Source organism: Chanos chanos, chromosome 5, assembly GCF_902362185.1.
Source record: "Chanos chanos chromosome 5, fChaCha1.1, whole genome shotgun sequence".
In the NCBI taxonomy this organism is placed as follows: Eukaryota; Metazoa; Chordata; class Actinopteri; order Gonorynchiformes; family Chanidae; genus Chanos; species Chanos chanos.
Genome location: NC_044499.1, coordinates 33,413,488 through 33,430,279, shown reverse-complemented (window position 1 = coordinate 33,430,279; position 16,792 = coordinate 33,413,488). Strand labels below are relative to the sequence as shown.

The window sequence follows — 16,792 nt, the reverse complement described above, 5'->3', positions numbered from 1 at the left end:
ACGCTTTGATCCCAAGAAACAACAACAAACGCTTTGATCCCAAGAAACACCAGAGTCCTTTTGTCATCAGCTATGTTTTACCTACAGAGTGCAGAATTTTGCGTTAACGATGGATTTGAAATCACTTTGGTCGTAAGGCGGCTTCTCTGAGGTTTTATGACCCATGTGATTCCAAACTGAGCGCCGACAGAGCATTATTCATCTTCCGCACTGAAGTGTCGTATCTCTTGGGATTTGTGTGTAGTAAAATGACGTCACATCCAAAACATCCAAAATCCTATTGGGAAACATCTCAAAACTAATGTAGCACCCTAAGAATAGCTGTTCTGATTTCCTGAGGCTACGGCGAGCAAAGCCAAAAAACAAAGTTCCAAGAGTTTCACTTTGATTGAATTCCAATCAACAAGCGTGATGTTGTGTTGATTTCAAAGTGGTGTAACTACTGTAGCTTTTTACACAGTGCTCATTTTAATAACTTTTTAATACACAAAAGCAGAGCATTGTTGAACAGTTTTATATGGCTCTACATTCATGAGGTGCATTGTGTGACATGCCTGATGGAAGAATTCACTGTCTGATTTGTTGGTACAATGCTGTTATTCACTGTTGTTACATAATTACATACATACATACATACAGACACACACACACACACACACACACACGTATATATATATATATATATATATACACACACACACACACACACACACACACACATCACAATTCTTATAAATGAGAAATTTCTTGAAAGTCAGTTTTTAATTGTGATGTATCTGATTTTCAAGTGAGTATTCCACAACCATCCCTAAGATCCATTGCAAAGAGAGAGAGAGAGAGAGGGGGAAAAGGGGGGGGGGGGGGGGGGCGAAGAGAGAGAAAGACATAGGCGTTATCACTCATAAACCTGTAGCCTTGCACATCAAGGTCAGTGAGGCAGTGGGGTCGTCCGACGCCGCTCTGGCCAAAAGGCAGACAGCCAAACCCTCTCACTGATGTTTATCAGGGTAGAAAAAAAAAGCCCTCAAAAAACCCCCACAGAGCCCTGACTGAAAGCCCCTGACTGAAAGTTCCCAGAGAGGGTATGGTTACAGTACCTCTCAGGTCTTTCCTGAGCCGGCTCAGGTCCTTCTGAAAGTCCTCAAACTTCATCTGCGAGGCCTGGAACAGGTCCTGGGGCTCAGGGAGAGGGTACACACAGGTCTCCCGCCCCGCGTCCTGACAAGCAAACACATACAAGCTTAAGGTAGAAGGTGCAAGCGAGCGTGTGCTTCCACACATATGTATACAGAAACTCGAGGCTGAGGTACAGTCTCACAGATGGGAAAGACCTATTACAACCTATTACGACTCACACGTTAACTTTAAAAGTCATTAAACTCATTTAATAAGATAAAATGAAACACACAAACAGTATTAACAATGTGTAGATTAAAAATGACATCAGGTCGTTACCTGTCACATAATGTTCCTGTAATATTAATGATTATATGTAAATTCTTATATCAGTGCAAATTCATAAATGTATAGGTTTGAGACAAATTATCATAAAACATGAATGATGAGTTGTATGGAGTACATCAGTCCTCATGAGAAACAAGAATCTGAATAAATTTGATGTGATTTATTATCATGTCTGTGTTCTTCTCAACAAACTGAATCTTCTTAAGACTTTTTCCTGTTGTAATATCTTACATATTCTTCTGTCATGTTTATGCATGATATCAACACTATGGTGTAGGAACACTTATTCCTGGGGAGTGTGTGTGCGTGAGTGGAGATGTGCAGTGGTGTGGTGAGGATGAAAGGGAAGAAAAAAAAAAAGATGTCTTTGATAGGACTGGCTTTGTGGGGGTTTAGTCAATGTTGCGTAGTTGGGAACAAGACCACAAGTGACCCTCAACTCAAAACAACCTCAAGAAAGTCATTTTTCAAGGAAACCGCATACCAATTCAAATGGAAAAGGGAAAATGGCTAACAGCAACGCACGAAATCCTCTGCTTTTATTTCAGAGATGACCCACCTAATGTAAATGAACATGAAACGTCCGCCCCCCCCCCCCCCCCCCCCCCCCGAAACGGCATTCCTCTGGAGGATACGCACAGAGAAAATCCAAGCCTGTTCACACATAAATATGCATCACGGGTAGACGGTTTTATGGTGGCCCAGTGGAGCCAAGCTTGTGTGGTTATCTGAGAACATAGTGAACTCTGATTGGCCTTATCAGACCCGAAGTTCCCGATCTGAAAACGTTATGCATATAAAAACCCTTATTCAATAACATTATTCATTATCGCCACCAGCATCAATTACATAGTGAAGAGAGGCACAAACAATTAGGCTTGAATAAAAGAGGACGAAAGATGATGAGTTGAAAGTAATGATCAAGCCAGAAAAAAAAAGGGAAAGACATAGAAGGGAAGTGAATGTGTCACTTGCTATGGGTCCTGCCCACAGAGGTGATGTTGGGGATTTTTGAAACCTTCATCATCATCACTGTCACCATCACTGGTGACCACAGATGACTGTTTCAGAGGAGGACAAAAAAACACACAAAAAAGAAAGAACCGGAACAAAAGAAGTAATGCAAAAGATCTGAGAGCTGGATTTACCTCATCAAAGTGCCGGAGATAGTACGCAACAATGAAGGACAAGAGACTTCGTGTGTTGTCCTGAACAAAGTAGAGAAACACCAGAATTTAACCATCAAAAAGCAACACATAAACACAGAAATGAGCTTTGGCTTGACCTGAGGAGACATGTGTCTAAACTTAGTTTTCATTTTTACCTTGTTTTTTATATTGATTTGATCCCAATTACTCATAGCCATCCCTGACCTTTTGAGAACTAATGCCCTTACATAAATGGTGCAAAACGATTGCATAAATACAGCATTACACCTTTAGTGCAAGTATTACCACAGTAAAAATACTGTCATTAAAAGTGATGTTAATGCAGTACTCTTATTTCTAGTTCTAGTCACTCACACTGCTCTTGACATCTTTCAGTTTGGGGAGGATATCCAGAGCAAAGCCGTCTGCCTGTCCTCTGGTCCGGTTCCCTCCATTCATGAAGTTCCCAAAGGCTAGAATCAGACCCAGAATCCGCATCACTCCTGAATCAGTTTTTAGAGTCTACAGAGAGAGAGAGAGAAAGAGAGAGAGAGAGAGAGAGAGTGAGAGAGAGTGAGAGAGAGAGAGAGAGAGAGAGAGAGAGAGATGAGACTTGCACGTTAGACATCTACTCTCACTAAAGAGTCAGTAAATTGAGGTAAAGAACTTACATTACAGACTCTCTGGAGCAGGTCCAGTTTGCGGAGAACGGAGGAGATACATTCAGAGAAAGTCGACTGGAAGAGGATGCAGAACACCCTTCCTGAGAAATTAGGGATTTGTGACAACTGATAGAGGAACCTAAACGAAGAACAAAACATATCAATGTCAACCCATTACCTAAACTTAAAGTTAAAAATCCTTACTTTACCATACAGAGCCCACATAACCATTACGTGTGAAGCAAATATATTTCATTCAGTAAAATTAAGAATAAGCTTCCGAAATGTCAGACTGAACACAGAGACTTGACACATGGTGTCTTCTCGTGGGTTTCATGGGTCTGTGTGTATGCGTGTAATTGTGTGTTTGTCTGTCTGTGCAGACATGTGTGTTCTCTGAATGAAATAAACGTTGGTCTGTACTGTTCAGGTTTGTCCAGAGGCTTGGTGCTCTCCTTCTCCTTAGAGGAACTAATGTGCTTTTCAATCTTCTCCAGCTCATCCTGCTGTGCTCTCTGAAAAACCAAACAAACATGAACATGAGAACAGCCGCCACCTAAAACTAATCACTGCATTTTTAATGTAGTTACAATAATGAGAAACTAACTGAGAAAACCAACCCTGCTCACATAGCCAACATAATTACATACACGTACACATACACACACACACACACACATACATACATACATACATATATATATATATATATATATATATATATATATATATATATATATATATATATATATATATATATGTGTGTGTGTGTGTGTGTGTGTGTGTGTGTGTGTGTGTGTGTGTGTGCGCGCATGTATATATGTATATATATAGCATTCACCTCTTTACCCAACAGTACTGTTTTGTTTTTGCTTTGTTTACTCTGGAATTGGGTGCAAAAAACAGTCTCCTAAGCTCTGTCTACAGAGAAACCAAATCCCAATAAAAGAGTCAAAAAGCCACACTGTCTAAGACATTTCCTCCACTCTGTGTGCTATAGCATAATAGAAACTGTGGTTGGGGCCCTGAATTCTGGAGACTACAGGGCTGGGAAACAATGTCCTAAGCCGTACTTCTGTCCCCAGTGTACAAGACAGAGACGAATACCCAGACTTATCACTCAACAGTGAAAAAACAAAGTAACCAATACAGAAAAAAATAATAATAATAAAAAAAAAATTGAACCATTTCAAAATGCCAGCAACATCTGCCTTTTCTTCTGAAAGAGTCTGGAAATAACTTTTTCATTAACAATGCATTTCTCCAGTGAGGGGTGAGGTGGATCACTGACAGGTCTTATTTACTTATTTACTGAGCAGAGAACATCCTTGACTACCCAATAAATTAAGGTCTGAGTGGCAGAGGAGAACAAGGGATGAATCTAAGAGTTTCCCATAGACTCGCTATCGTTTAAAGTGGTTGAGACAAAGAATTCTGAACACCCCCCTCCCCAACTCCGAAATCCCGCGCGCACACGGCTACTCTAAACTTGCCGCACAAAAGTAAACACCTCAGTAAACAATTCGCTCCAACATCAAACGTGTTCCGAGCACATGCTATTCACAGTTCTCCAGGCTCCACAGTTCTCCAGGCTGAGAATACGCCGGTGATCAAAGAGGTGGGGTGGGGGGAGGAGAAAGAGACATGGTTCCTCTTAAGCCGGAGCCGGAGACGCAAACGCGCTCGTTTACAATTCCGCCGCGCGCTCCGAGTGACAAGGCTGGCAGCGTACGGTCGAGCGCGAATGTAAACTCTGGAAAAACTCTCAGCTCCATTAAGCGCCATCACAAAATCAATCAAAAGCAACCTTCAAGGCCTGCCGAGCACATACTTCTCCAACACTTCAAACAGGGAGCATCAAACGGAGTGATTAGCATTCTACTCACCCTACCATCTGTCTACAAGGGCAGCCTCTGCTTCTCATTTACAGCGTTTTAAAGTGTAAATACTTTTAATATAAAGCAGGTTTTTCTCCGCTGCTAGAATTGCCAATGAGAAGCATAAATGGGAACTCTGAGGCAGATATCAAAAGACAATATACAGACACTGACATGTACGGTTGAGTGTTAGTAGAGCAGTAGCGTGATATATTCACTGTGTACATGTAAGCGGAGCAGACTTTGCACATATGCTCATAAAACGTTCAAAAAAGCATTACTAAGATCAGTAGGTGCATTAAAGCAATTGCCGTTTCCACTGTCTTGTGTTTTGTATGTTTTTCTTTTTTTCCCCCAAAAGGCTAACACTCTCATTTGAGCAGGTCTGGTTTCCATAATTAGCGAACAAGCTGGCCAGACACAAACATCTTAATGCTTCCCCTGTATCGCCACATTCTCTCAGAGAATCCAGAGAGAGAGAGAGGGAGAGAGAGAGACTGCTGACTCTACTTTCTCCACTGGACCAGTGGTGCCCCCCTCCCTCTCTGACTGAGACAAACTGTTGATGGTGCCATGTTAAGGGCCCAGCAGTGCCTGAGGCTTTTCACTCTGAATCAGACGCGCCTCACTCAGAAAGGCCTCATGGGAAAACGACGGCCAGCACGCTGCAGTGGTGAATTAAGCCAGGGCGACAGGATGGAGTCTCGAACGACGACGAGCCAAAATACCATATAGAAAAACAAACTTCATCTCTAAATATCGCCACAGGCAACAAAAAGCCAAAACTAGCCCCTGACCTACTGTCACAAAAGAGTCAGAAATGATTTCTACACAGAGAGAAACTTAAGGTAAAGACACAGAACTTTGAGCTGATGATGCCGGACTTTATGCAGCTACATCTGACCACATGGAACGTTTAAATACGTTTTCGTAAAGGACTCAGAGAAACATTAGCCTGATCAGAGAGAGGGAGAGTATGTTTAAGTGTGCACTCTGAAATAATTTTGTGTCCTGAAAAAAGCTGCAGTAAAAATATACTGAAAGGTTCCTCCTCTGTCTCGACATGAAACAACATTCAAATGGGCGCAATTTACTCTCTGCTGGCTTTTACAAGGCAAACTCCCAATGCAGCATACATTCCTCTAGGTCTGTGGTTTCCACATTTGTTTTGATATTAATACATTTCGGAATCTGTGTTTGAAGTTTGCCAGATTTCATTTTAAGTCCAGATACACTAGTGTGTTCCAAAACATCCTGTTTTTCTTTGAAAACATCCTTCTTTACATTCATGCTCTGTATAATACTCAAAGAACTTGGCATTGTTTCCAAGTGAGGGAGTCTTCTTTTTTAAACTCTTTTAACTTATATAGTTAACATACATAAAAGCTAAACATGTTACGTTATATAACGTGTTATATAAAACATATAACATGCATATGTATAACAGCTAAACAGTAATGCGCACAACACAGGTAACTGCCAAAATAAAGACCAACACACTGTGCTCTGTGGGTGCCTGAAACTCTACTAGAGGTGTTCCAACACCAATCTTTCTCCAGAAATGCCATCATTTCGTGCTTGCCGGTGGTTTTGTTGGATGGTTTGGTTTCATGCTCAACAAACCATTCAGTGACTACACATATCCTGTGGATGGGACACTGCAATCCTTAGAGAAACCACTCCAATCAAGACACAAATGATTCACCATATGATGAACATGATGCCTCTAAATGGGAATCCAAAACCGTAAGAAAACCATCAGAAACCCGCATGACAAGAAACAAGCATGGCCTGAAGCTTTCTTTCACCATGCACCATCTATGTGCTTTTCTGCTTATTGAGAATTGGGTGAGGGATGACTTATGACTATTACCATAGTGCTTTTTTCCCCCTCACTGCTGAGGATACCTATGTCTGTCATCTTTACACCCCTTTAGTTGGAAATGAACACTGTTAGGTACATTAAGGGGTTTTAGTACTGCTGATGGACTGTTCTTAATAAAACTACTTGTTCACAACACAGATTGAGAACTGCTTGTTTGTGTTGCCCTGCATGTTAAATCAATGCACAGACATCACATTTGACAAGTACGCGTCTTTGACTACACTGACGAAGTCTTTCTCTTAGAGTTTCAATCCAACATCATCTTAAGTCATTTTCTTTGTGAAACATCAGTTAAGTTGTGCAGTCTCTGTCACTAAAGCTCCTGCCAAATGTGCTCCATCAATTAGCTCTCCTTCAAAGTCAGTGCGCTCTATTGCTAGCAATAGTAGCCAAAATAATGGGTGACAAGTCCAACATTTTAATGGTTCTAAATACAAATAGGTGTGAACATAACTCATTACCTCAGGTATCAAACCTATATGGAAACATCTGCTTTCTGCATATTTTGCATCCCTCATTTATTCAAGCCTTTTTCACCTTATTTGGGCAGTCAGTGGTACTATAGTAAAGTATAGGTATTGATTTATGACTGTGCTGTCCCATGTTTCTAAGAGAAAAAATAAATGAAAACCTCCTGGGTGAGTGCTTCCTTACCAATTTGTTCATTATCTGAGCCTGCTGTGAGAACCTAGAGGTTAATGTCAAATCATTTTAAGAGCGTGAAACAAATTAGGAGGTGTAAGTGTTTCTTACATTCTCATAAAGGGCTTGTAGAGTCTCCAGGTCAACCACAGTGTTGTCCAGATTTAGAATAGCTGTGGAGGGAAAAAAAGGAAGAGAAAATGTAAAGTTAGGAAAGAGTGTGAGAAAGAACCATAATTGATCTAGGCATCAGGAGTCTCACTTGTCTTCTTCTTCATGTATCCATTAAACCTCTACATAAGCCATCATAACACATGATGAGAATTCATATGGTTCACATTACAGAAAAGCCTATCACATCAAACGAGGCACAGCTCAGGCTAATTCCCATGCGTTGACAATTTGACAAATTACGTGTGAAATTATGAATGGTTTCGTGCGACCACCTAGAGACGAGTGTTAAGCGACTGACATTATTGATGTGTGTCAGGCCAATAAGATGTGGAAAGCTCAGGGTTTAGAGCAGCTCTCTCTCTCTCTCTCTCTCTCTCTGCAAGGGTCTGCAATCTACTGGAGGATTAAACACTCCAGAAAGACCCAGAAAGAGCGAGACGACCAGACGCCAACACACAGATCAGGTGCAGGCAGGCGCAACCCTGGGAGCTTTTCAGACGCCAGTGAGAAATGAGAAAGAGAGAGAGAGAGAGACAGAAAGAGAAAGAGAGAGGGAGAGTCGGTACCAACACCAAATAAGCTCATTCCTGATTCCCGGCCGGACACGGAGGGGCACGGTCTGGTTAAACCTGCGGGTCAGTTAATCTTGGTCACAGACCCCCTGCTCTGGGTCACCTCGTCCCAGTCCAAAATACACAGCTTATGGGCTGATTTGGCCAGATTTCTTTCCTATTCCCACAGCTCTGAGTGCCCACCCACAAGGGCAGACTTTCCAACTACTCCCTCTGCTCGCTCACCCCCCCGCAAAACCCCCAAGCCCTTGACAACACTAAGCAGCTTAATGGAGCTCTGATGAGTTTGAGGCAATTAACTAAATTTGGCTGGCAAATTGACTATGCGCATAGTGACTGTCAAGGCTGCCTGCTTCTCACACCTCTGAGAGAATAATTTCACAGAGTTCAGCAGACAGACCAAACTGACACCAAACTCAATAAGGCATCTCAGGCTCACATTGTATCAATCCAAATTACAGAAATTACATCAAAAGACGTATCTCTAAAACTTGAAAACAATCAGAACATAGACCAATTATATATCATATCTAATGTATACACACAAAGAAAAAAAGTTTGATAAATAAACCCCTCATTTCAGCAGGTTTGCTGAAATGAGCATTAGCAAATATCAGCTTTGTTAGCAACATCTTTCTATTGTTTTAACTAAACTTGTTAAAACATCCACATAGCAAAACTTAAACCAGACACAAAGCAGACCCCAGGCTAGCTTTGTCGTTGTTCTGCACGAAGTGGAAATATTTGCCTACCAGCATATAATCAGCATGCAGCGGTATGCTAACCCTTCGAGCTAGAGAAACTCTACCTCAAATCTGTCAAAGAACAAAGGGCTGGGAGTCTAAATGACCGCTGTCGCCTTTGTGTCTCTGCACTAGGATCTGGCGCCCAAAACTGTAATCCTTTAAAAGTAAATGTTTGAACACAAACAGAACTCGAGTTGTCGATTGTTTAATCTCAGATATAGTGTTACACTGAAGAAGTTAACGTGCTGTGGGCTGACTTGAAACTTTCTTGCTGCAGACATTGCTCAACATTTTTTTGCATCTTTCTGCAAGTTTTGTATGACACTATAAAACAAACTACACGATGAGTTTATAGGGAGAAAAGGAAACCAGCAAAGCAGACATGCTATTTAATCAACACTTAATTGATGGAAAGTTTTTCTCTTTTCTGAACACACACACACACACAAAAATCTCCAAGAGGAAAATTCAAATTAAATCAAACTATTAACATTCCATTCTTAATTGTATCTAATCAGAGTATAAAGTCTATAACTTAAGTGTGGGGTAGACAAAAACCAGACCTCCTCAGAAAGCTACTTTGAGTTTAATTACAATAAATCCAACATATTTGGCAAATCTTGTTCACACTGAGTTTGAAAGATTTCCACGCTGTGAATGACAGAGTGAGCTATCAGTTAGGAGTTTCAGAATTATACATTTAACACAGTTAAGATGAGGGGGGGAAAAATGACACTCTTCAAACAAATCTTTGAAAAATGATTTAAACATTTCTTTTTTTGGCTCACATTCCTGCTCAAACAAGGGAAGTGTGTAGAAGCCCCTTTCTGGGCAGAACCCATTAAACATGTGCGGCCTGACTAAACCAGGGATAACTCACACAGAGTCTAATTATTCACTCACTCAGTTTCAAATATCTATTTTAACGAGTATCTTAAAACTACCCATTCTTTCAGTTGTGACAATCTTCAATAAATGATGTAGAACAAAACAGCTGAAATGAGCTTCAGGTTAAAAGGTCTGAGGGAAGAACAACTTAAGAAGACCATACAAAAGGGAAAAAAAGGATTAAAAACTGAAGAATTTCAAAGAAAAGATTCAATCACTGTAGCATGATATCAAGTCTTTCTCTGAAGTTTGAAAAAGGCAAATGTAATTGATTGAACAGTAAATTACATATAGAATAAAAGACAAAAGTAATATTTCACTACTGCTTCACTCTAAAAGCAATTGCAAAATTCAGTACATTTGAAAATAAAGCCAAGGTCATAAACAGTGCATGAGATCTTTAAGCTCCACATACGCTTCTCCTCCAGCTAAACCACATCACAAATTACCATAATACATACCATTAAGGCCCTATCCACACACACAGGTGATGTTCCCTCTTTCAAGTACGGTTTATGGTTAGGATTCACCTTTACTATACATGGTTAAAAAAAAAATAAAAAAGCTAAGTGACGTGTTTTTTCAAAAGGCTGTCAAAGAGATCAACTCAGCTGTGTTTTCGGATTAAAAAACTAAAGAGGTACAGACACACACAGAGAAATAGAAAGAGAGAGAGAGAAATAGAAAGAGAGGGAGAGAAATAGAAAGTGAGAGAGAGGGGGACTGAAACCTGACTTGATCTTCAATAAAAATCACCATAATCTTCATGACCAAAGCACATGTTTAGTGCCCACAGCATGTGTGTGAGAGTTAACATATGTATAAACACATTGATTAGATGAAAATCAAGTGAAAATCTACTTGGCACCGGTAACCTAAAACACACACACCAACATTCCATTCAGTCAGTCTTGATTGTTATATAAAAGAAAAAAAGTTCAAATAAACGTAGTTTAAATAAACACCAACATTGATTTCTTCATGTCCTTATGAAGTCTGTTGTAAATCAGGTCATCCTTTGTAATTATTGTAACACATTTCAGCTCATCTTCTAACAAGTCTATAATTGCATATCCTGAACATCTTAAAGGGATATTATATCTTCAAATTAAAAAAGGAAAAAAGAAAAAAAAAAACCCTAAATAAGTAAAATAAACACTGAAAACCTTTTTTTTTTAGGAAAAAAAAAAGTTTGCTTTATTTATTTGTCTAGACTTCCTTTTGATCAGCTGTTTATCTGACGCTCCCCCTCCTCTCTTTCTCTCCCTCTCGCTGACTCTGGGAAGCGTGTGACCGTTTACGCTAAAGGGTGTAAATTTTTCACCACGTGCCTCTCTGTGGGCTTTAACGGTTCTTTGATACAGTAGGGCTATGCACTGAGGTTTCCACTGCTCATTTGGTTCTCATTATTAACTCAAGCAAAGCTGACTATGTGACAGAGGGTGGGGGGAAAAGGAGCGAGTCATTGTTTTCAGATTCTGTGTTGCTGCCTTGACTGGAGTCCATCTGCTGGCTTACAGAATACCGCACGGGTCCTGGCGCCAGAGCCGCCGGCCCACCATCCCACTACTGCAGAGACATGCTAAAGGAAGTCCCGCTTGCAGTCACGCGCTCACCAAACATACGTGTAGACACCGTGGGACACACACGCACACACACACACAAAAAGAGATTTTTTGAAGATGTATACTACACGGACTTTGTATTTGAGAAAGGTGTCTCTCGTGTGCAGTGCTTGAATTACATTAAAAAAAAAAAAAAAAAAAGATAGAGTGGACTGCCAATGAGACATCCATTACCGGTGAACTTAAATTCCTAGGAAAATACTCAACCAGTTTCATTCTTCACCTCAAACTCTCACACAAAAGGCAATGAATGAGTGAGTACATTTGTGGAAAATGGCAATTATTGGCTCTGCCACTGGCAGATTATTGCCCCCCCGCTCCCCGCACCACTGTCTTTGCAGAGTAATGACACACATGCAGACATGTTCCAATCTCTCTTTCAGATTAAGGTTTAAGACTATGTTTACATACGTAATATTGCGACTGTATGCAGTTATCGTACTGGGAGCAGATGCTAAGATAACAATACAGCTAGTCAGCTATTATTGCTACAGATCAGCCAGAGTTTTAACTGGACAGTCATTCATAAGAGCTTTCACAAAACCAGAGCAAAACAGAGTAGAAATAACCGGCATAGCTCTGTATAAGGCTGAAGTAAAAGCTGACTAAAGAAGCAACTTGTTAAAACATCCATCAGTAACTTTCATTTTCTCGGTGTTCACTCTCAGTCTGAGTGAGCTGTGAGCTATCTGAACATCAGTGATAAGGGAGGGAAACTCTCTCACTGCCACCCAATCCTGACCGCTCGCACGTCAATGACCGGACAAACACGATTCAAATGGAAAATGAGCCGCCGCAGACACTGTAAACAAACAACAGGAAACGGGCAGGAAAACAGTACGCTTCATTTTCAGTGCTCCCACACTATCAGCATCCTGGGCAACTTATCAAATGCATGTTTGAGGTAAAATTAACCATGCTGGGGTTTTTTTTTTTTTTGCCCTTTTTTTTTTTTTTTTAAAAGGAACACAATCTGTTACGGACAGAAAAATGAGCAATCATTTTGGGGCAAATCACCTAGGTTAGGTGCGCAGAGAGATTAAATTTGGTGAGGTAAGAAAGGATCCTTTCAGTGGTCTGTGCTAACGCGGTTTTATGGGAAACGGGTGTGAGGGGAGATGGGGGGGGGGGGTAATGGGTGGAAAAGAGGGGTCTGATTCCATGAAACAAGAAGAGGAGCCAAAAGCAAAAAAAAAAAAAAAAAAAAATCATTTTCAGGAAGACTTCATGCGATACTTATGAAGCCTTCAAAACTGCAGTGAAAAGAGAGCCTTGCAAATCTTTCAGAAATAATCACACACTTTGGTTAAGAAGTGACTGCATGAGTAGGATCATCTAGATAAATGTGGTTCTTCAAATTAAACCTGTTAAAATGTGTCTGGCTTAAAATGGCTGACATTGTCTCACTCACTGTATGAAAGAGCCAAGGGCACAGACCTGCATACTAACAGTCTGTCAGTCTCTCATATTAAAAATCCCTCATAGCAAACTCATCTGTGCAGATGAAATTCAGCGCTGATTATGAAGCAATAGAGCTTCACCGTTATATAAATTTTGATAATGTGTTCATTAGAATTCATTGTTTGGTAGTTTTTGGATTTAGTTGGTTTAAGAATGAGTATGTGTCAATAAGTCACTCACCGTGTTGGATGTCCTTCATGTCCAAGTGTAAGCTCGACATTAGAATGCCCACAGCCTGGGAACGCTTGTTATTCAAAAGCTTCACCACCTGGAAGACAAGACATCTGTGAACGATCACATTCATCCACAATCTTAATGAGCATCATCATTCTGATGTTTAAAAAAAAAAAAAAAAAAAAAACAATAATCAAGAAACAAAAAAAACCATCAGTCTCCAAAGCAACCCCCACAGCCCTGGGATGAATTCTGCACAACAGCGCAAAGTAAATGCCTCATGGCTTATTTTTCAACTGAAAAAACTGTGTCTCTGCGTCCATGTCGCTGACAAAAATGATGCTTTGACTCAGATGCTGGGTGTGACAGTTGTGTTTTGAGCTCCTCTGAGCCCTGAGTCAAATAAGAAGCACTTGCCTCTCTGGAGAATGTGAGAAGCACATCTTTGAGATGGATCTTGTTGGTACGACTTCAAATCTTTGCAGCAGTGATGGCAAATCGATTTTAAAGGGCTGACATCCCATTTAAGATCTTACTTGCCAGTTTGACGTTTATCATCTTTTTTTTTTCCCTGCCTAATCGAAAGCAGATGTGCTCACATGATACCTGCCCCTTAATCACACACTGAATCAAACACTGACCAGCCAGAGAACGTCACACCTTGGCTTTCAAACACTCATGATAAAACAGGCTGTCAGAAAAGGTTAGCTATCAGGTTAATCACACCGTTAACCTTCAACAGTCTCTGCATTTCAGGCCAGAAGCAGAATCAAACCCGCCAGGAACCTTGGAACCTCATTTACATACTTCCAGTCACGTTTCTCAAATGTCCCAAACAGAGTGCTCTGACCGTGAAAGAATGTTGATTATCCTCACAGATTTCATTAAAAAAAAAAAAGCCACCTATTTGATCAGCTTTCTTTTCCAGGTACTATTTGTACCATCAATGGTGATTTCGAGCTACATAATTTGGATCTATTATATATCTCTGATTGAGGGCACTTCTTGGTCCTCCTATTTAGGTATAATTTTGCTTACAAATGCATGAATGCAGTTGGTATGTATTCAGTCTGTAATGGCTTCTTATTCTTCTATCTCCACTTTACTGAAAGTGGATTTTAGTCAGTTACTGGAATGGAAGTTAATGGCTTCCTGACATAAAGCTTAGAAAATAAAACTGCATGATTAGGGATTAATAGCATCTATTTAACCTGTACATGATTACAAATTAATAGCGTCTATTTAGCCGCACGCATTTAGGAGGGGGCCCTCGCAGGTCCGGTTCTCTGATTAAATAATGATCCCACTGCTCCTGGTCATCCCAGGGCTGCCTCAGTGTGTGTCTGCTCTGTGAGGCGGCGGTGGGGGGGGGGGGCCAAGTCACATCACCAGCATGTTTCTCCAGACTGCAGAACAAAACCCAATTCTTTTCTTCTCAGTCTCCAGATCGTTATCGTGACTTCGGACAATGGTCAGCATTTCCACCATGAGCCTTTGGGCTGGTACTTTGAGTCCGCTAACATTTCGTGATCGAAATGAAACGTGAACCAGGTCTGCTGAAACTTTCCCCTGGAGTGTAAACACTGAACTGAAGCATTCATCTCCTCCCTAGCCATCGGTTGTTGTCAAAGAGTTTTGCTGGAACAAATAGATATTCAATTAACACTGTCAACATGCTGTTCTACCAGAGGGGAAGAAGAAAGTACAAAATTCTATCAATATGGCAATATTTCACATAAAAGCAGACATATTGTATCTCTGACGACGATTGCCCTGACCAACTGATGCTAAGGTTTCCTTTAGAAAATTAGGGAGACGTTGAATGTCACTGCAATGACGTAAAGTTTGAGCTCACAGACAATAGAGAAAAGCCCCACCAGATCAAGTCTGATCTCAGAATCACTGTATCGGATCAGGACCACATTCTTACTACTATGCGTGGCATAAAACTCAGACACAAAAACCAAACCCATCTGACCACAACTGATGTAAAGAATCAGTTTTAAACCACTGACTTTAATGCAAAGCAGTGACAGAGTGTTATGTTCTGTTTAAGCCAAAGAAAAGTTCCCTAAAAAGAGAGGGTGTGTGTTTGTGTTTTGTGTCTGAAAAATGCCCTTGTCCAGCCATGACTAAAGATACTCTAATATGCTAATAATTTATTAGAGAGATATACTGGCTTTGATCCTTTGCAGTAAAGAAATGCCTTCAGATGAACAGTACTTTTCTAAAAAAAAAAACATTCCAATTAACAGACTGCTCTGCTCTGTTCTCTACTGCCAAAACAGAGCCACAGAACACCAGAATCATGCAATATTCCCCAATTTTTCTTTTACTGCTTTTAATCAAAAACTTCAATGTTTTATTGGGCAAAAAATGTAAACCATGAACGACCTATGAATAAACAAAAATTAAATTCACGAGTGTATGTTATTGTAAGGGAGAAATTGAGCAGTTTGCGTGTACAGCAAACAAAAAAAAAAAGTAAAAAAATCATCTTTAACTAAAACAATTTCCAATTGCTGGCATGTTTTCTGTAATTAAACAAAAGAAAACATGTTACTTTATCAAAAGAAAATGTTTCCGGACAACTTCAGAGAGAGAGAGGGAGAGAGAGAGAAAAAAAAACGATTCCAATTATTTCAATCAGTTTGTTTCTGAGGTCATGTTTTAAACATGGACCACGAACTGCCTTTTCGATGGAACCGTTGAACTTCAAAGGTGAGATGCCTTTCCTTAGCATTTCCGAGGTCAGTCAGCGCAATAAGCAGAATTCCTAAACACTTCATTTGGTAACACAAATTACATCCAGATTTCCCACAAAATAACAGCCTTAGCCAAAGTGATGAGGTAAAATTAATCAGAAATATGCATTTTTCCACCAAAAGAGATCCTTCAGAAGTCTTTCCACTATATAACATTTGCTCCGATAACAAATGAGGAAAATAAGGTGTGAAAAAAGGCAATTCGTTGTTAATTGACGTGACAAAATCATTTAGGGGAAGCTGAGGAATGCGGCTGTGGTGAAGCAGAGTGAAAAGTTAGGGAAATTGCTTGTGCGGACAGGCTAATAAAATAAATGAGATCTAGTGCAGAGAGACGGAGCCGGCCGCCGCCTTATAAAAGTGTTTTTCTCTCCTCATCAGCCTGAGCAGAGACTTTACATTAGCGTCTACAGCCTGTGCAGACCAGAACAAAGAACCCACAGACGCCAAAACACCTCAAAACACGGCGCTGCTGAGCCACAGCTCGCTCTCTCTCTCACACACACACACACACACACACACACACACACACACACAGCCCCTGTCCCCCAGACTCATAGATACCAATACGCACACACACACACACACGCACACACACACGCATACGCACACACACACATCTGTTTGGCTACTGAAAACTGACAGTAAGAACATATGGAGGAACAAAGGGATCTTTTCACAGTAACTCACAATACCTAGACAAAAACCA

General features: G+C 40.5%; 1 protein-coding gene across 1 annotated transcript in view; it reads right to left on the bottom strand.

Annotated features, from left to right (window-relative positions):
- fmn2b (formin 2b) overlaps positions 1-16,792 on the bottom strand; it is a 50,097-nt gene that overhangs the window by 15,093 nt on the left and 18,212 nt on the right. The window contains exons 9-15 of the mRNA XM_030774889.1: positions 13,325-13,412; positions 7,790-7,851; positions 3,698-3,789; positions 3,284-3,413; positions 2,988-3,134; positions 2,613-2,672; positions 1,098-1,218 (exon numbers count right to left, since the gene is read on the bottom strand). Coding sequence (XP_030630749.1) covers positions 1,098-1,218; positions 2,613-2,672; positions 2,988-3,134; positions 3,284-3,413; positions 3,698-3,789; positions 7,790-7,851; positions 13,325-13,412 — 700 coding nt within the window. The remainder of the gene's footprint in view (positions 1-1,097; positions 1,219-2,612; positions 2,673-2,987; positions 3,135-3,283; positions 3,414-3,697; positions 3,790-7,789; positions 7,852-13,324; positions 13,413-16,792) is intronic.